The 20,999-nt window shown below is 54.8% G+C and overlaps 1 protein-coding gene across 1 annotated transcript in view; it reads right to left on the bottom strand.

Moving 5' to 3' along the window:
• Window positions 1-20,999, bottom strand: part of COL23A1 (collagen type XXIII alpha 1 chain) — a 112,562-nt gene that overhangs the window by 31,708 nt on the left and 59,855 nt on the right. The window contains exons 3-4 of the mRNA XM_056115298.1: window positions 5,039-5,083; window positions 1,227-1,234 (exon numbers count right to left, since the gene is read on the bottom strand). Of these exons, the coding sequence (XP_055971273.1) occupies window positions 1,227-1,234; window positions 5,039-5,083 (53 nt within the window). The remainder of the gene's footprint in view (window positions 1-1,226; window positions 1,235-5,038; window positions 5,084-20,999) is intronic.

Here is a 20,999-nt window from a genome sequence, read left to right as displayed (position 1 = left end):
GGGAATCGAACCTGTATCGGCCATCTTGGCTGCGTGCAAGGCAAACGCCCCTACCCGCTGTGCTATCGCTCCAGCCCCTTACCTCTCTTTGTTGATTTGTTAATGTTCAACCCACCTTTGTGTCACCACCCTAGTCACTGCTATATACAAACTAAGACTGTAAGCTCGGGCTCGGGCTCCAGAGGGCAGAGTCAGAGGTGAGAGGGGCTCAGGCTTGAGAGAAAGAAGCAGAAGGGGAGTGAAGATTGGAATCAACTACAATTGATACCGACCAGGCGGGTCCTCGTTCCTTCACCTACCTCCCCGTTGACCTCTCCGGGGCGGGGGAAGCGACGTGAGACTACCGAACGCGGGCGGCGGGAGAGATAGAGAGCCGCCGGCTTTTTGAAAACACACACGTAGCCACGCACGCACACAGGCATCCATGAGGGTATACACACGTACACGCAGTCACGCATACACACAGACATCCATGAGTGCATACACACATGCACGCAGCCACACACGCACACAGAAATCCACAAGGGTATACACACATGCACGCAGCCACGCATACACACAGGCATCTATGAGGACATACACACATGCACGCAGTCATGGACGCACAAAGGCATCCATGAGGGCATACACACATGCACGTAGCCACGCACGCAAGTGACAGCCTCAGCTTCAAGCTGGCTGTAGAGCCCAATGAGGGGCGAGCTGGGATTTGGGGGCACCCTTTGCTGTAGCACAGAGCCTCATAGCCTTGGCTTGAGGTGGGTAAGGACTGTTCAGAGTGGCCCAGGTGGACGGGTGGCTCAGCCCAGAACAGACCTAGTAACGGTTTGTCTCTAGGGCTCTTTCTGCTCAGCCATAAGCCACAAACACTGGGCTGTTTTAGGGTGGAGGGTCTCACGCAGTGCTGGGGTGCCCAGGCAGCCAGGTGGAACTGAGACTTGACCTCTGGTGCCAGAGCACGCGAGCATGCACCCCAACCCTTGAGCCAATGCCTGGAGGAGCCCCCCAAGATCTTAGGAGGCCATAAATAAGGATGGGGTGCTAGTCCCTATGGTGGGACCCACAGAGGGCTCCGGTGGGGAGGTTCTGGCCACCATGGTCTATGAACACTCTGGGTCTGATTCTTCCCTCCCTGCCCACCCCCCAGTTCTCATCGTTTTCCAAACTCAAGGGGAGAGAAACAGTCTTATCTTTTTGGCGCCTTGTGCTCAATCCGGGTCACTTACAGGCGGGCCTGCAAGACACAAGGAGAGAAGCCGCGGTCAGGGTGCGAGAGACCCCACATCCTCCTCCCCTCCCTTCCACCCCAAGCCACTGCCCCAGCATGTGATTCCTGCTTTCTGGCTCAGTGGTCATCAGGAGCCTCACCCGACAGTGCTCAGGGCTTACTCCTGGCTCTGCACTCAGGTGTTACTCCAGGCAGTGCTCCGAGAACCCTTTGGGGTACCGGGGATCGAGCTCAGGCTGGCTGCGTGCAAGGTAAGTGCCCCCCACTGTCCTGTAGCTCCTGCTTTCGGGGTTCGCGTTTAGTCCTGAGGCTGCCCCTGCTCGGGGCCCGGGACTCAGCCACGCTCAACAGGAGGGGAGGGGGGACCTCAGTACTGATGAAAACCCCCATGTTGGCGCTTGCCAGCAGGGGGCATTTTATTTCTAGGAAAGGGAAGAGATGGGGAGAATCTGGGGTAGAGAGGGAGCAGTCTATGCTCAAGGTCAATAGCCTGTGCATGAGGGTGTGTGTGTGTGTGTGTGTGAGCATATATGTGCATGCATGTGAGTGCGTTTGTGTGCATATGAGTCTGTGTGTCTCAAGCACTCACACAGCAAAGCCAACCCCCCCTCCCCTAACCCCTCCCCTACTGCCTCCCCAGCTATTCTGGCCCCCCCGGCTGCTGATTCAGGGGGAGTCTGAGTTTATGGTGCTTCTCGGTTCCGGCAATGCTGGGAGCTTCCTGGGTCCCTGCAATACCCTGGGGACCTCCAGCGTTGAACCCAGAATGCTGGCGGGTGAGGCCTGCAGGACCACCCCATCCTACCATGGAGCAGGTAGCCCGTCAGAGTAGATAATGGGATGGATGGGGGGTATGGCATCTCTCTCTCTCTCTCTCTCTCTCTCTCTCTCTCTCTCTCTCTCTCTCTCTCTCTCTCAGCATCTCTGGATTCTCTCCTCTTCCCAGACCTCCAGGGCCAGGTAAGGCTGAGAGCCCAGATCCATGGCCCAGTCCAGGGACACCCAGGTAGTGACCAGGTGTGGAGTCCCACCCACATGCATGTAGCTGTGGCCAGAGACTAGGATAGCTGGGACAGGGTGACAGGAACTGTTAAGGCACAGCTGAGCCCCAGCGACAGACACAGAGCACAGGGATCACACCCACGCACACATGGCTGTGGCCAGAGACTGCAGAAAGTGAGGGAGAGTGACACAGGGGTCGGACCTGGCTGTCGCTGGCGGGAGATAAGGAGACTACGTGGGAACAGAGGGACGTCACTCATGGGGCAGGTCTACGTGAGGGGTAAGACCAGTGACATTGCTCTTGGATGAAGGCAGGCCTGGATATCTGGGCACGGAAACTGGACCCATCAACTTTTTCTGTACGATAAACTCTAACTTTCAGTCTTCCAAATTTTATATATAAATTTTTCATAAAATTCTCAAGAACCCACCAGCACAGAAAAATCCACTTTGGTGCTAACGATACCCCCAGCCTTGAGCAGTCTCAGAAGCCTCAGGGGTATGCAGGACGCCAGGGAATCCTGGTATTTATTTCAAATAATTTTGGGGGCTTCTGGGTCACACCCAGTGATGCTCAGGGGTTCCTTCTGACTCTGCACCCAGGAATCACTCCTGGTGGTGCATAGAGGACCTGACGGGATACTAGGCATTGAACTCAGACCAGCTGCATGCAAGACAAGCATCCTACCAGCTGTTCAATCTTTCCAGGGTCTTTCCTGGGTTTTCAAATTTAGCTGCTATAATCCGCAGTTATAATCCTAAAGAGACTCACTTTTTTGTTTTTGTTTATGGCTATACTTGGTGATGCTCAGGGGATACTTTTTGCACTCAAGGATCACTCCTGGTGATGCTTTAAGAACCTTATGGGATGCCGGAGATCGAACCAGGGTTGGGTGCAAGCAAGGCAAGCCCTCTCTGCTGTACTATCGCTCCGGCCGGGAGACTCTACATGATGATTCCAGCCCTGAGCCCGAGGTTCCTCTGCCACCGTCAGCTCCAGGGGCCTGCAGAGGCTGAGTCAGGGAGGGGAGCATCGCAAGGGGCACAATAACCTAACTTGTTAAGGTTGGAAACAGGACGGCTGGTGAAGTGTGCGGGGCAGGCAGTCAGCCCCGGCACTGAAACACACTGAATCCAGAAAGAAGGTGGGAGCAAAGGATAAGCAGAAGGGGTTTATCTGGAGGGCTTGCAAAAGGGTGAGGTAACACCCCCCACAGTCTGGCAGAAGAGTCGAGGAGGTGGGAGGTGGCAGGGGGTGGGGAGGCCGGAGGGATGGGAGCCGCCGGCATCAGTGCCTGAAGACAAGTCGAGGTCAGAGAGGTTGTGCCCAGGTTCCAGGCCAGTGGCCCCGGGAGTTCGGGCTGGTGGCTCTGGGGGGCTTCTCTGGCTAGTGCCCTCACTGGGGGTGGGTGGGAGAGGGACACATTCCATGGTGCTCAGAGATGACTCCTGCCGCTATACTCAGGGATCTGTTCCTGGGGAGATTCTGAGGATTCCTGGTGCTAGGGGTGTAACCTGGGTCAGCCAAGTGCAGGGCAAGTCACCCTTACTTTTTTTTTAGTTAACTTGTTTTGGTTTTGGGGTCATACCCAACAATGCTCTGGGGGAACTCTGGGCCCTGTACTTAGATATTACTCCTGGCAGTGCTCAGGGGACCCTACGGGATGCCAGACACCGGGCCCCAGTTGGCCGCAAGCAAGGAAAGCATCTTGCCTGCTGTACTATCGCTTGGCCAAGTCTCTTCACCCCTGCGCTCTCTCGCTCGTAAGCAGTACCTTCGAACAGACGCCAGGATGTGGACACCGAAGAAATCAGAGTGAGGGGGATACAGGGAAGGCAAGGCTGAGTACTGAGAGCGCAGGTGAGGTGCGGGCACAGGAAAGTCTCAAGGGGAGGGGCAGAACGCAGGGATGAGAGGATAACGGCTGGCCCCAGGGGGCGCGGTGAGCACAGGGCCCGCAGAGGGGTGGGGTAGGGAGAGCAGTGGGTGAGGGACTGGAGCAGAGGGAGAGCTAGTGCAGAGGTGAGGCGAGCACAGGACTGGGATGAGCAAAGGGGTGAGCCAGGTGCAGGGACGGGGTGAGCAGAGGGGTTAGGCAAAGACAGGGCTGGGATGAGCGAGGAGCTGGGAGGGTGCGTGGGTGGGGCTATCTGGGGGCGGGGTGAGCAGGGGCTGGGACAACAGGAGGGGATGAGCGGGGGGCGGGGCAGGCGTGTGGGCGGGGCTAACACGAGGGCGGGGCAGGCAGAGGGGCGGGCAGTTGTAGGCGGGGCTAGCAAAGGGGCGGGGCGGGCAGAGGGTCGGTGCATGGATGGGGGAGCACAGGGGCCCAAGAGGCACAGGGGTGCACGCAGGAGGTTCCTGGGGCGGGCAGGGCCAGCCGCTGGCAGGGTGTGTGCAGGGGAGAAGGCGGCGGAACATTCAGTGGGTGTGCGTGGGGCGTGGCGAGCAGATGAGCGGGGTGTGCGCCCATGTGGAGCCCCTGCCTGCAGCTCTGCACAGGGTGGTCAGGCCTGGCTGGGGGACGGGCTGAATTCCAGGGGTCAACTGTGCTGCAGGGAGCCTGGAAAGAAACTAAGAACCCGCTGGGGCTGGTGAATTCACCCTCTTATTTACCGCGTGGGAAACCTAAAGAAACTAACGAGATTGGGTGGGTGGGTGGGGTCAGGGCTGGGGGGTGGGAGTTGGTAGAGGCAGGGTCTGAAGGGGAGGCCCCTCGGCTTGGTTCACGTGGTGCAGTGAGGTAGCTAGGGTTGGGGTGACAGTAACTCGTTTCAGCTTAGGAAATCGGAAAATTGGGGACTCACCGGCGTCGCCTCTTCTTCCGGGCTTACCGCGCCGTCCAGGGGGACCTAGATGGGAAACAAGGGGATACTCTTCATACCAGTGGCCAGTGGCCTCTCCAGCCCCCACACCTGCCCGCACCCGCAGCCCGGGCGCCCCTGCCCCGCCCCACATACCTCTCTCTCTGGCACCAATTCAGTTATTCAATCAACTGTGCATTTATTCATTTCATATCTAGTATCACTCTACAGAAATGAACACCTATAAACTCTTATATTTCTTCTTGCTCCACACCCGGAAGTGTTTAGAGTTTACTCCTGACTCTGTGCTCAGGGATCACTTCTAGTTGGCTTGCGGAACCCTATGGGGTACCTGGGGATCAAACCCAGGTCATCTGCACGCAAGGCAAGCAACCTGCCCATTGTACTATTTTTCTGCCCCACCCCCAACATTTTTTTAAACAAGCTCAGGTCCTTCCTGTAAAAGTTGACCTCAAAATCCACTGGACAATTCCGCTGAGTCTCCAACGATCAGGATTTAGGAGCCCCGGAGGGGAAAGTCAGAGGGCTCTGGATGAAAGAGACAGAAATGACATCATTTGGATGGTTCAGTCCCAAACCTGTGTGGGTCCAGGAGCGGAGAGTGTAAATTGCCTGGGAGCTGAGGAGATAGCTCGTGATTAGGTGCTTGCCTGGCACGTCCCCAGCAACACAAGGGTCCCCAAGTCCTGCTAGAAGCCAGCCCTGAGCACTGCTGGGTGCAGCCTAAACACCCCGCCACGCCGCAAAAAGAAGGAATTTATTGCCAGCCTTGTGGACTGGGGATTGAGATCAGGACACTGAAGCCAAAAAGAAAACCTAAAAGCATAAGCTATAAAAAATATTAAGGGGCTGGAGGGATACGACAGTGGGCTTGCTGCCCTGAATTCAACCCGGGACAATTCCACAGTTCCATACCCGGGACCACCCAGGGTCCACCTCAGCAACGCCGGAGTGATGCTATTTACATACACAACCTGATTGGCCAGCGCAGCAAACCGTCATTTGCATAGGGAGGAGCCAGTTGGCGGCAACAGGCTACAGGGTAGGAGATATAATAGTAACGGCTAAGATCACCTGATCAGAAGGCTCAGGGCCCTGAAGGGCATCGCTCACGTATTTCCACGCTATGCAGTAAAGCTTCTAAAACATCTTTCAAAACTCACCAGAGGGGGCTGGAGAGTTAGCACAGCAGTGCTTGCCTTGCGTGCAGTCCACCTGGGTTCACCCGCATCCCATATGATCCCGAGGCCCACAGGAGTGATTCCTGAGTGCAGAGCCAGTTGTAAGCCCTGAGTATTATCAGGTATGGCCCCAAAACCAAAAACCGAAACAAAACAATTCTGTCGAAGACATGCAACCTCCTCTGGAAAGCCTTCCTGGGTTGCCCACTCTATGTTAAGGGACAATCACTTGATGGACACACTAGGTTAATGCACTAGATGGAACTCTGAGCCCACCAGCCAGCCTAGATTAAGAGGACCCCTTCACCTACTGCCCCAATCAGGAACCGTGTTCCCATCCCCCTTAGTCCACAAGTTGTCCCAGACTCAGGCTGACTGCAGTGAAACAGGACTGAGATTGGAGGGCCGAGGTCAGTGAGCGGGGACTCCCTCATGGTAAGAGCCAGGCCGAGAGTAATGTGAGTGGTCTTCCTCGGAGCAGTCCTGGGGAACCACTTGGCATGTGTCTAACCTGGGGGAGGTCCCGAGGTCCCCAGATAATCAGGCCCATGTGTGTGGGAGACAGGCCTGGTTATTTTCTCCAGAATTTATGAGAAGGGGGAGAGTTCCCTCTGACCTCTCTTTCCGAAAAAGGCCTCTCCAGCAGAGCTGCAGGCACGCTGACAGCCCCTGCTGCCATGTGTTTTTCGTCTGGGGCACATTTTAGCACCCCCCGTGGGGAGGGCGCATTCCTGCCAAGGCCCCCAAAACCAGCCCTGCACGGTGCACCTCCAGTTCACCCGTCCCCAAAGCCGTCCTGTTCTGCTCTCCAAACAGAGCTGCAAGTGGAGTCAAAGTTTATTTTGTGTGCGGGTGACTGTGACTTGTGTGTGTGTGTGTGTGTATGTGTGTATGTGTGTGTGTGTGTGTATACTTAAAACAAATAAGGCCCAGAGTGTTTGTGAATTCTTTATCCTGGTCTTTCTCTGTGGGTGCCAGGCACAGCCCCTGCTGTTCACCTTCCAGAGGATGGGGGTAGAGCAGGCAGGAGTCAGTGTCCTGTGAATGCAATCTTTCAACCCGCTCCCACTCTGGCCCCCTGTTCAGTCAACCTGTGTCACTCTTCTTGCTCCTTTACTTCCACAGAGGCTCTCACGGCAGCTTACCCAGCTATTGGTCCTGCCTCAGAACAGCTATTCTGGTTTTGTTGTGAATGAACAGCTTCACTCCTCAAATCCCATATTCCTCTGCACCTCTCAGCTTACTAGCTTACCAGTCTCCGCATTCATTCTTTGAATCATCGTCTACTCAGTCATGCACCAGACATTCTCTCGGTTTCTCTGGTACCTGTTCACCCCACCATCCCCATTCACACATCCTTCCAGTCTACTGCTCATGTGTCCATTGTTTGTCTTTCACCCATCAACAACCCATTCTTCCATCCATCACCTGTCCATCCATCCATCCATCCATCCATCCATCCACTATTCAACTATCTCCCTCTCCATTTTTGTCCATTTATCCATCCATTCATTAATCCATCCATCCATCCTTTGTGCACACATCCAACTATCCATTTTTTTTTCTTTTTTGGTCCCACTCGGCATTGCACAGGGGTTACCCCTGGCTCTTCACTCAGGAATTACTCCTGGCGGTGCTTGGGAGACCATATGGGATGCTGGGAATTGAACCTGTGTCAGCCGTGTGCAAGGCAAATGCCATATCCACTGTGCTATAGCTCCAGCCCTCATCTATCCGTCTTTCTATCCACCCATCCATCCATCAATCCTCTTGTCCATCCATCCATCTGACCATCCACCAATTCAATGTTAACCAGCTCTATGCCAGACACTGGAGATATTTATTCTTCTCAGAACCTCACATTAAAAAAGGACAGTGCTACAGTGCTATTAAAGCACCATGATTTACCAAGTTATTTATAGTTGGATGTTAGATACTATGTTCCAGTACCATCCCACCACCAGCATCTTCTTCCCTCCACTAGGGTCCCCAGGTCCCTCCCAACCAGCCTGCCACTTTGACAGGAACATTTTTAAGTTTGATTGTGTTTTTTGTTTGTTTGTTTGTTTCTGGGCCACACCTGAAGATGCTCAGGGGTTACTCCTGGCTCTGCACTCAGGAACAGCTCCTGGCGGTGCTCAGGGGACCATAGGGCATGGCAAGCGCCTTACCCATTGTACTATCACTCCAGTCCCATGGTTGTTGAAGTTGGGATCTTTTGTTTTCAGAGCTGTTGACTGGTTTGTATACTGTCTACACCACTGATGTACTCAGGCCCCCTTGGCCCCTGCTCCCTGTTGCTCCCTATCTCTTCTCCCCCAGCTCCTCGCCCCCACCCTCAGGTCAATTTTTTTTCTTTCTCTGTGCTTCTCCCTAAACTCCAGAGCCAAAGGTAACGGAGGCATCTCCCCCTTTCAAACATTGCATTGCCTTGTACAGTGAGATCATCCTGTTTGTCACACTAGAGATACTTAAATGAGCACATTCAATTCCTAAGCGCACGTGCAAACAGCCAATCAGAACAGGACTCAGAAAACTATCTTAGCCACAGGAGCTGGGGAAGGGGCACAGATGCCCAGCAATAGTTCAGGAACGGGAGAGGCAGCAGCCTGGGGCCAAGGGCTGTGCTGGATCATTCCCAGCCCGCTCCCACCCCTGAGCCTTGGCTACGGTCCTGTGAGCCCCTCTATTTTCCGTCTCTCTCAGATTTGGTCCTGACAGTAGCAGACCTATCATCCAATCCATTCGGAGAGAAGGAAGGCAGAGAGGGGGAGCCCCATTTCTAAGCTGAAGGAGGGGTGCCGGAGAGGCTCCACGGCAGCTTGTACTGGGGGGAGGTGGTGCTCCCAACCCAGGTATACCTAGGACCTGGGCCAGACGCTTGGGGTCACTTGCGGTCAGAGCACACCGAACTTCCCAGAACTGGCAGATGAGGTGCAACCCTTCTCTAGGAAACCTGGGTCTAAGGTTCCACGTGCACAGAAAGGCCCCGCCCCCATCAAGCCCCGCCCACATTTCTGTCTCCGCCTACATTGGGCTCCACCCACCGGGCTGGCTCCGTCCCCCTCAGGCCCATCCAGAACTGGGATCCCGAGGGTCACTCTGGCACTATCTCTCTGTTTTGGCTGAGGGCTGCCCCTGTTTTAGTGCTCAGGAACCACTCTGGGAGTCGCTCGGGGATCCTGAAGTCAGCCATGTGCAGGCAAATGCCTTCACTCCTGTAAGTGCCTCCAGCACCTCCCCCCTCTACACTCTCACCCCTGCGCAAAGTCTCTGCACCCCCACCCAGAACCTCCTCCTGTGGGTTCCTCAGAACACCCGGCTGACCACACAACCCTTGATCACGCCCATGAGCAGGGCTTCGGGATTTGCAGCGCTAATACTCCCCAGACGCCAAGCTCGTCTAGTGAAGAAGTGCTGACCAGATGTGCACAAAAGCACACACACAAGCACACACACACACACACACACACACGAGGCAGAACGCATTTGTTTGCATTGCATCCTGCAGGGCACATCTGTGTGCTGTTGCGGGGAGCAGACCACCTTGCAGACACATCCAGAAATTCCAATGGGGACGGGTGGGGGTGGGGAAGGGGACAGGGAGGAACTTTTAAGGCTGGCAGAAGGCAGGAATGGGAGATGGGGCATGGTGGGACAGCAGGTAGGACATTTGCTGATGAAAGCAGCAAGTAGAGCTGGCCGCCAGCTCTTGGCTCTGAGGTCAGGCCTCCTGGCCTAGTTTCAGGATCTCTTTGCCAAAAGGGTTTGCAAAGTTTGCAAAAGTCATTTGTTTATTTCCAGGTGCAAAGGACCTGGGATCCTATTTCTCCTTGGGCTGGCGGAGCCTAGATGCATATACTATATGCAGAAACCTACCTAGCTGGGCCAAAGCAATAGCTCAGCAGTTAAAGCTTGCCTTGCACGTTGCTGACTCAGATTCGATCCCTGGCATCACATATGGTCCTCTGGGCCAAGCCAGAAGTAAACCCTGAACACAGCAGGATGAGGTCCCCAAACCAAAAAATAAAATAATGAAAAACCAGAGCTGGAGCGACAGTACAGCGGGTAGGGTGTTTGCCTCGCATGCTGCTGACCCGGATTCAATCCCCAGCATCCCATATGGTTCACCCAAGCACTGCCAGGAGTAATTCCTGAGTGCAGAGCCCGGAGTAATCCCTGAGCATTACTGGGTGTGACCCAAAAAGAAAAAAATATTAAAAACCCCACCTAGTCTCCACCACCACCCCCTCCACATCATCCTGTTCTTCCCCCAGGTATCCTGGTCTCTATGGGACATAAGGCCCACTGTGGAAAGTTCCAGAAGTGGGAGAAACTTACATAACATGACTTGGCAGTTAGCCTCGGCTTGGTGGATCAGTTCCAGGAGTTCTTCACAGACAGCTGTCCCTTATGCAGCCCACTTCTTTTTGGGGGAGGGGGGGAGGGGGGAGGGGGGGAAGAGCCCATTGGGTGGTGCTCAGGTCTCACTCCTAGCTCTGCACTCTGGGATCATTCCTGGAAGATGTGGCACTGCATCTGGGGACGGGGCTCAGGTTTGCTGTGGGCCAGGCATGCACCTACCTGCTGCGCTATCTCTCGGCCCAAGCACTCCATTTCTGAAGTACTCCCTACGTCCAGGCTCACGATGCCCTTGAACGGGAACGCAGACCTGCTGCCTTTGAGGCCCACCCTCGCCCCCTGTACCCCTGTGGCCTCCATACAACCGCAGTGGGCACTTGGGCAAACCCCTGCCACCCTCCTGACTCTGGGGATGTGGCTCTGTCCACAGACCCCACGGGGGGGGGGGGTGCAGATGAGGGGCAATTACTCCTGGCTCTGTGGCTTGAGGCCCTGGATTTTCAGGCAACCCCTAACTCCTGACCGAGCAGAGCGCTCCGGCCCCCGGAGTCTGCGCCAGAGAAATGATCTGGGGTGGGGTGGGGGGAGGTGCAATGGTCTCTGGAACTTTCTGGAAGAACCATTTAGGTTCTGCGCTAGTTTGTAGGCACAGCAGAGCAGTGTGTGGGGGGGAGGGGTGGGGGCGGGCCCCAGCCCTGCCTCTCTCGGGCTGCTGAGTATGGGGGTCCCCAGTAGTCTCAGCCCCCCTGATGCAGGCAGGCAGGGAGACAAGAAAGGGCCCCATGACAACAAAACTTCTAGGGAAGAAAGCCACCAGAATTTGCAGTGAAATTCCTGGGAAGTAAAAATCCTAAGGTCGAACAAGATCCGAGATAAGACCTTCAGCAGCGGACCCTGAGGAAGTTGGACCCCTCCCCATGAAGGAAATTCCTCGAATACCCTCGGACCTCTCCCTTAATCTGATTAACTTCAGCGATTCAGTCCAGAGAAGACTTCAGAACATTCCAGACCAAGAAATACCCTGTAAAAGTCACCTTGAACAAAGGAAGAGTGTTTGGGCATATGCTGCCCGAGCCCGTGTGCTGCTTGCGCCCATGTGGCTGGGCACGTGTGTAGCTTGGCACATGTGTCACCCGCATCTCCCCTCTTGAGATGTGGACTTTCATATCTAATGCTGGGGTGTGTGAAGGGGGCTCTCTCCACCCTTGGAGAAGCCCGGGTTCTCTCTTGAGCACGTTACTCTCCACTCTCTCCCACTTTCTCTTCCTCCTTCCCTTAAAAACCTCCAAATAAAATGTTTCACTTTCCTGCTTGTCTACTCCTGAAATTCCTTTCTTGAGGCGAGACAAGAACCCAGTAACCCTGGATCCCGGGTGGCAGAGGCGGATGGGGAGAAAGTGACCGACCGTCTTTCTTCTCCCTGCTTCACATAAGCCACCCATGGCCCCCTCGCCCCCCCACATCCGGCCCTCGAGCATGGAGCACATGAGTGTTGCTAACAGGGGAATAAAGATGAACAGTGGCCGCTTCTGTGGGACTCTGGAGACACGTGCCCCTGGGGCACTGTAAGTATCCCCTCAAAAATAAAAAATTTCAGTGGCCATCTGGGCTAGGGCTGAGGCACGCTGGTGCCTTGGGGGGTGGCACCTTCACACCACCTCTTGCTAGTGAATTCTTCATCCAAGGAGCCAGGGGTCATGCGGGGATGCACTTAGTTTGGAGCTGCCCCCAGTTAACCCCTTCCCATCTGGACCCTTGGAGCTGCTTTGGCAGAAGCCAGATCCACTGTTCTCAGATGCAGCCTCCCAGCAGACTCATGTGGGGGAGGGACGGGGGCACACTGAGGCAGGGCAGGGCCTCCTGGAGGCTCTGAGCACAGCTTGGTTCTGAGGAGTTATCAGTCCAGAAGGGGAGATGAGACGGTTCCCCTGAGCATGGCCTGGTGTGGCCTGGTGATACCCCACACAGCCAGGCTCAACAGCCCAGAGTGAAAATAAGCAGCACTGAGCGGCCAGCTCTGCTTGGCCGAGCATCACCTGAGGGGACCCTTGGGGGTCTCTGTATGCTGTCTGGGAGCACCTCAACCCCGCAATAAAAGAAGACATGACATCGGTCCAAAACCTACATTTGCTCCTGGGGCGCTCCTTACAGGGTCAAGCACTTGGTGGGCTGCAAGGAACAGCTCAGGGGCTGAGAACTTCTGTGCCTTGCAAGCATCCTCAAGGTGGCGAGTTCGATCCCTGGTGCCTCACAGCATGATCCTGGCAGCTCTGTGGTTTGGTTTGTGTGCTGAAAACAATTCTCATCTGCAGTGCAGAAAAAAGATGCCAGTGGATTTGAACCCTTTCTCTGTATCGAACGCAGAATCTGCAAGATACAGCTCAAGTGAGGGCACTCGTTGCCTGCAGACCAGTTTGCCTCGGAGCAGTCCGGAGGTTGGGGGGGAAGGGGGCTGTCAAGATCCTTCAGTTCTTAGCGTTGCGTGGGTGGGGGGGCTCTCAGGGTCCTTTCCCCCTGGCCTTGGGAGGGGGTGCAGCATGGAAGGAAGGTCTGCTGGGAGGTAACGGATGGAAAAGAGGTCCCCTCACCCTTGCCCCATGCTTTTAAGTCACTAAAAAATAGCTCTGACAAGGGAGTGACATCCATCTGTCCCTGCTGTGAAGAAGTACTGAGACATCTTCCCCAGGGCTGAGTGGGCAGCTGCTGAGTCTGGTTTTGATTTGATTTTTTTTTTCTGGTTTGGGGCCACATTGGTGCCGACTTCCAGCAATGCTGGGGATTGTACCCAGGCACTGCACAGAGCACCCTGTCTGAGAGCAGTACCTCTCTCCCCAACCCCCAAATATGTCTGTTGCTTCCACAGGAACTCCAGCAAAGAGTTCCTTCAAGGAACAAGAGATCATGTGAACCGAGGGTGCATGCCTGACCGATTCAAGGGTTTTAGTTCAACCTCTGGCACCACAATGTGGCCCAAGAACAGCTGGGTGCGGCCTCCTTGGTGGAACGCGGGTCTGAGCAGCCCCCACCAATGGCTCCGAGTAATGCACCTCCTGGCCAAGCTGTCTGAGTCGAACTGGGGAAGTTGCCATAGGTCATGGTTATATGAGAACAATCAGCAGGGTCAAAGAGTGATAGTAAAGTGGGTACAGCATTTGCCTTGCACTCAGCAGACCTAGGTTCGATTCCCAGCACCCCATGTGGTCCCCTGAGCACTGCCAGAAGTAACCCCTGAGCATCGCTGGGTGCTCAGGGGACCATATGGGGTGGTGGGAATCGAACCTAGGTCTGCTGAGTGCAAGGCAAATGCTGTACCCACTATACTATCACTCTTTGACTTTCCCCCAAAAGAGCGAAAAACAATCAGCAACCCTGAATCTTCCTCCCTGTACTACAATCCACACCCCAGCCCAGCCCAGTGTCATCTTGAGGCTGAGATAATGGTTCCCTTACTGGGGTCCGAGCAGCCCAAAGGGTTTTTTCATGCTTGTCCACCCCAGAGAGAGTCTGCTAAATTGTTGGGAAAATTCAGAAACCAATGTGGGGCCTGAGAGATGGCACAGCCTGGCACACAGCCCACCTTGGTTTGATTTCCAGCACTATATCTGGTCCCCTGAGCCCTCCCAGGAGTGAGCCCCGAGTACAGAACCAGGAGTCAGTCCTAAGCACTGCTGGGCATGGTTCCCAATCTAGCCAAAACTGTCATCCAAGTTGTTTTCATTTCTTTGCTTTTGTTTTGGGGCTTGAGAGATAGCACAGTGGGCAGGGCGTTTGCCTTGCACGCGGCCAACCTTGTCGGCCCGGGTTCGATTCCTCTGCCCCTCTCAGAGAGCCCGGCAAGCTACCGAGAGTATCTCGCCCGCACGGCAAAGCCTGGCAAGCTACCCATTCTATATGCCAAACACAGTAACAAAAAGTCTCACAATGGAGATGTTACTGGGCCCACTCGAGCAAATCAATGAACAATGAGAGGACAGTGCTACAGTGCTATAGTGTCTTGGGGGGGTCACACCTACAGATGCTCAGAGGTCACTCCTAGCTTTGCATTCAGGAATCACTCCTGGTGGGGCTCAAGAGACCTATGCAATGTCGGGGCTTGAACCTGGGTCGGCCCCGTGAAAGGCAAGCCCACTGGCAGTACTGTTGTTCTGGCCCAGTGTTTATTTTGTGTGGTTTTTGGGCCACATCTGGCATTGCTCACAAGTAACTCCCGGCTCTGCACTAAGAAATTAATCCTAGCGGTGCTCATGGCACTACATGGGATGTTGGGGGTGTAACCCAGGTGGGCCGCATGCAAGGCAGACACCCTACCCACTGTACTATCTCTCCAGTCTCTTTTTTATTTTAATTATATATAAACACCCAGTTTGGTGCTGGTACTGCTGAAAGCAAGGAAGGGATCCCCATGCAATAGAACTTGAGGTCTCATCCAATAATTGAAATTTCTTTCTCCCTGAGTTTGAGCCCATTGAGATATACAGGAGAGCGGGAGACACAGCCAGGGGTGGAGGGGCCCTCGGTGGAGATGAGGGGTGGGGTGGGGTGGGCGTGAATTGGAAACGTCAGGACAGGCCTAACTGGAGACAGAAAACAGCAGTTGTGAGACAGGGGTAAAGGATCTGGAAGCTTTTACTTGCAGGGTTTTTGTTGGGGGAGGGGAAGGAATGTGCTGGAACCCACAATAGAGGTGTTCACACAGCAAAGCCCAACTCAACCACACGATTTACATTTTCTCCCTCTGGAGTGGGGACACTGGTGTAGTGTCCAAACTCAGGCCTCATGCCCGCAGACCCTGTCCCTCACTCCTGCCGGCCCCCCCCCCACATGCCTTGCCCAGCTAGAACAGGCCTCAGCAGCGGCCTCCCTCAGCCTAACAGCCACAGCCGGCCCTGCGGGGGTCCTGGCCATCCAGCTGGCCCTGATCACCTGCAGGCAGTGTTGAAAGACCAGCCCCAAGGTACCAGCAAGTGGAGGGTCCCACCCGCCTTTAAGGGCAGAGCTCTGCCTCTAGAGAACAGCCCACCAACCAAACAAACAAACCCCAAGAACTCTGGCCTGCTGCCTAGGCTGGGCCCTGATTCCCCCTTGCAGAACACACAAGGGGGCATCCTTTGTTTGGTGGTGCCACAGGTAGTTAGCAGTGTGGGAGGAGCCAGGGGAGGGCGTGACCGACAATGTGGGAGGAGCCAGGGGAGGGAGGACCGACAGTGTGGGAGGAGCCAGAGGCGTGACCGACAGAGTGGGAGGGGCCAGGGGCGGGCGTGACTGACAGTGTGGGAGGAGCCAGATGGGGTCAGAGCCGGCAGCGTGGGTGGCGCTGGGGATGACACTATGGGGACACGGTACTTCCACGTGGTGTTATTTCCCGCGAGCACAAACCCAAACTTGGCTGTGGGTGCAGCAAACCCTGGAGGGAGGGGGAGTCTGAGACGGATCATCCCTTACGAGTGACCCTGCGATGGCTGTCACGTGGACCCTCCTCATGGCATCTCACCTGCAAAAAAAGAGGTCACCTGGATCACACACACCCAGCCCCACGCTGAGCTGCAGCCACTGAGTTCCTCCCTGCGCCCCCCTCTTTCAAAGGCCACCCCTTGTAATACAGGGCCAAGTACTTCTCAGAGGTCGATGCCAGGGTGCTGGAGCCACATTCGGAATGACGGGAACAGGCGCTGTCAGGGACTGAACTCAGGGCCTGGTGCTTGTGGCCCTGTGCCCCTGATCCACAACAAGGCAGGCTGTGAGGCTAGGGAGGGGGACAGAAGGGGAGAGGGGGTGGAAGAGAGAGTGAGGGAGCAGTAATATTTAAGATATTCAACATGGTCTGTGGATGGGCCTGAAAATGTTTCTGCACACCAGGTAGAAGCTGACTCAAAAGGCCGGTTTAGCCTGTCAGAGGCACAGTCTTGATCCCTCAGCTCCCATGGTCCCCTGAGCCTCAACGGCAGTGAAGCAACCCCTGAGCACCGAGCCAGGAGAGGTGGCGTGGACGGCACCAGCCCCCTCCTGGCTGTTCTGGCACACCCTGGAGCCGCCACCAGAAAATTAGAAGAGAGTCAAGTACAGCAAGTAGGGTGCATGCCGACCCGGGTTCGATCCCCAGGCATCCGTTATAGTCCCCAGAGGCTGCCAGGAGTAAGCCCTGAGCATGGCCAGATGTGGTCCCCAAAGAAAACAAACAACAACAAAGGGAAGGAAGGAAAGAAGGAAGAGGGAGAGAGGGGGAGCGAGGGGGAGCTGCCTTCCCGGTCTGCACTGCCTGCTGGAGGCTCCCAAGCCCCCATGCTCAGCCTAAACGCAGCTTCCGGTCAGTCAAGGTTACACAAGTTCCCGTCACACAGCGACTCCAGGCTCAGAGCAGAGCTGGGGAGGGAAAGAGCACAGCAGTGATGAGCTGGCCCTGGACCCCATCCCGGTTCCATGCTCAGGAGCGACCCCCGAGATGCTGGTGGGAGTCAAACTCCGAGAGCCTGGACGGGAAGGAGGTGCCCCCAGATCTGCTGTGCTTGGTGGGGGAGGGGCGGAGGAGGGTGTCGCTCATCCTACCTCTGACTGTCGGCACCTACCCCCTACCCAGCCACTCTGGGGTTCCCCTCCGATTCCCCCACCTCCACTTGGCGCAGAAGAACACAGAGGAACACAGAGCAAATACCTAAAGACAAAACCAATGACCCATTAAGAAGATTCTGGAGTGGGATTGAAACGCCTCTTAATTTGTAAATTTGCTATTCTTTGCGAAGGTGGGGTTGGCTGGCACACACCCTGTTAACCCCGGGAATATTCCTGGCTCTGTGCTCAGAGGTGCCCCCCGGTGGTGCTCGGAGACTATTCCTGGCTCTAGGATCAGGAGCGCCCCCTGATGGTGCTTGGGATTCTTCCTGGCTCTGTGCTCAGAAGCACCTATCCAGGCCTCCACCCAGGGTCTGTCACAAGCAAGGTAAGAGCCTTCTCCCCTGCCCTAGCTCTCTGGCGCCCAGATTTGCAAATTTATTTTTGGTGTTTGGGACACGCCTGGCATTGCTCATGAGTAGTTACTGTTGGCTCTGTGTTCAGGGATCACTCCTGGCGGTGCTCGGGGGGACCATGTGGGATACCAGGGATCAAACCTGGGTTCCAGTATACAAAGCGTGGACTCCAGTCAGCTGAGTGATTTCTGGCCCTGGACAATCTCTTTTTTTCTGGAGACAATGGGGAGAACTCTCAAGCTACACTCTGTGGTGCTCAGGGCTGACTTCTCGCTCTGTGCTCAGCACTGACTCCTGGCTCTGTGCTCAGGGCTCACTCCTGACTCTGTGCTCAGGCTCTGTGCTCAGAATACCCTACATGACACTAGTCCTTAAACCCAAGTCAGTCGTGTGCAGGGCAAGTGGCTTAACCCTATCCTCTCTTTGAGGCTCGAAGATCTCTGCCTTGGGCCTGCCAGGATTTCCCAGAGAGGAGAGTAGCACTTTTCTCTGCAGAGACCCTCACCCCAAGTCACCAGCCAAGGACAATCCAGGCCTGCCTGAGTCTCAGGGTGAAGCCCAGCCCCCCGGGCCTAGACAAGAGGTACAGTACCCTTCACCAGCAGGAAGACCATGGGTATCTCTACAGGCAGGAATCCCAGCCCTGCTTTGCTGTGGAAGGTTCGGGGACCCCGGCATCTGATTAGCTGGTTTCTCTATCTCTGCTGCCTTGTCCCTCCCTGCTCCTGGTGGCGTGGGCCGAGGGCCTGGTCTGCCAGTAAGACAGATGAGGCCTGTCCCTGCCATGTGCAACACTGCAAACATACCCCACCCCACCATAACACAGAAGGGACACTCCGAGCCAGGCTGCAGCTGTGACAGCCCCCTTGCCTGGCCCCAAGAAAATAGCTCCTCCTTCCCCCCACTTCAAGCTCAATAAACAGACATTTATTTGGAGTCTGTTATTTGTTTTTAAAATTTAGCTTTGGTCTTTGGGCCACACCCAGCTCTGCACTCAGGAATTACTCCTAGCGGTGCTCGGGGGAACATATGGAATGCTGGGGATCAAACCCCTTTAGCTGCCTGGAAGGCATATGCCCTCCCTGCTGTGCTATCACTCTGCTCAGGGCCTGTTATTTATTCAGCTTCATGCTCAATCCTCAATTCTACAGTCAGCCCCAGGCTGCCACTGGTGAGCCTTGGGGAAGTTACTTACCCTCTCTGTGCCCTCCTGTCTTCATCTGGGTGAACGGTGGATGTGAGGCATTTCTCATGTTCAAGTGAGACAGAACTAATCCAATAGGAAATTTTCCTTGAGGGAGCATGGAGGGGGCTTTGTGAGGTCCTGCCACAGTGCTGGGCGGGGAATGTACAGGGCCTGGGCTCCAACCCAGGACTCCTGCCTGCCATGGCTGCATTCTTGCCTGCTCACTCCACTCGGTGTCTCCCAGTCCCTCCACTTGGAGGCATTTTTGTTTTGTGCTTTTACAGGGGAGGGGCAGCACTGGGTAGTGCTCAGGTGTCTCTCCTGTCTCTGTGCTCAGGGCCAACTCCTAGCTCCGAACTCCAGACTTCATGACCGACAGGGCTTGGAGACCCTTTGGAATGCCGGGGACCAAACCAGGGTTGGCTGCATGGGACAGGGAAACAGTACGAGGCAGGGGGAGAACCGCAGAGCTAGAGAAGGTTCTAGTTTCTTCAGGGCTAGAGCTGAGATCCCTGACCCAGACATGAGTGAAGCCACGGGGCAAGCAACTTGGCCTGAGTCAGCTTCCTTCAATCACGCATCTCTCCCGGGTGGGTTCTGGGCCACCCCCCACCCCTGTCTATGGTCTCAGTGGTGTCAGGGATGAGCCCAGGTCTCACACGTGTGACACTCACACCTTCCCCTCCTGTCCTAACTCCCTGATCCTAGTGGCCTTCCTGATGTCAGGAGTGGCTCGAGTAAAAAAAAAAAAAAAAGAAAAAATCAAAGAGAAAATAAAGCATTAACGATGGTCCGCAAACTTTCTGCAGGAACCAGGGTCAGCGCGCAGGAGTGAGGCTGGGGGTGTCCAAGCTCCTGTGGCCAGGTCTACAGCTGCCGGACCCCCCAACTCTCAGCTGTCGCTGCGGGGGTACAGGGGTTGGAAGGCAGGCCTGTGGCTCAGTGTCACTTGCTCCGAAAGGCTGGTTTGTCACCAGCGGCTGAGTCTGCAGGCCTGGCCATGGGTCCAGACATAGATGCGTGCGCACACACTCACACATTCTCACACATTCACACTCTCACAAGTGCTCTCTTACCACGCGCTCACAAAACACATATGCACACATTCACTCACAATCACATTCACACATCCATACTCACACACAAACACACACACACTCATACACACATTCACACACACTTACACGTTCATACGTACACTCACCATCACATTCTCTCACACACTCACACATGCATACACACAATCATACACACACACACCCTTACGCACACATATTGATGTGCACACATTCATATTCACATTCAATCCACACTTTCACATTCATACTCATGCTCTCTCACACACACTCCCATCCATATTCACACATTCATACACACCTTACATGCTCACACACCCATACTCACACATTCATACTCTCACACACTGCATTGTTCCTCAGCCTCTCACACACACTCACATTCATACTCTCTTATACACATTCTCTTAACACATTCATACACTTTCACCCACTTTCTCTCATACACCCCCACTCAGGCACATATTCACTCTCACACACATTCACAAACACCCCAATACTCACATTCACACTCACATTCACACCCCAACTACTCTCATACGCTCACACACTCATTCATAAACACATACTCTCACAATCATACACATCCCAACACACACACACATTCCCTCATACACATTCACGTACTCTCATACACACAACCCACTCCCCCCCCACATACTCACACACCCTTACACGCTCATATACACACACCAGTGCTCTCACAGGGATATACACACATATCTCAGCTATACACATAGCACAGTGGTAGGACGTTTGCCTTGCATGCGGCTGGCCTGGCCGACCCAGTTTCGATTCCTCTGTCCCTCTCGGAGAGCCTGGCAGGCTACGGAGAGTATCTCGCCCGCACGACAAAGCCTGGCAAGCTACCCGTGACGTATTTGATATGCCAAACATGAGACAACAAAGTCTCACGATGGAGACATTACTGGGCCCGCTCAAGCAAAATAGAGGAACAACGGGAGGACAGTGCTAAAGTACTACACATACACTCAGGCACCCACACACATGCATACTCACTCATATACAATGCTTCATGCTCTCAGTCTCCTGTTACACACACACACACACACACACACACACACACACACACATATTCTCTCTCTCTCCCTCTCTTTCTCTCTCTCTCTCTCATACACACACACACACACACACACACACACACATACACACACA

Source organism: Sorex fumeus, unplaced genomic scaffold (assembly GCF_029834395.1).
Source record: "Sorex fumeus unplaced genomic scaffold, SorFum_2.1 ptg000029l, whole genome shotgun sequence".
In the NCBI taxonomy this organism is placed as follows: domain Eukaryota; kingdom Metazoa; phylum Chordata; class Mammalia; order Eulipotyphla; family Soricidae; genus Sorex; species Sorex fumeus.
Note: the sequence above shows the minus strand (reverse complement) of the source record. Positions and strands in the feature narration are given on the sequence as shown.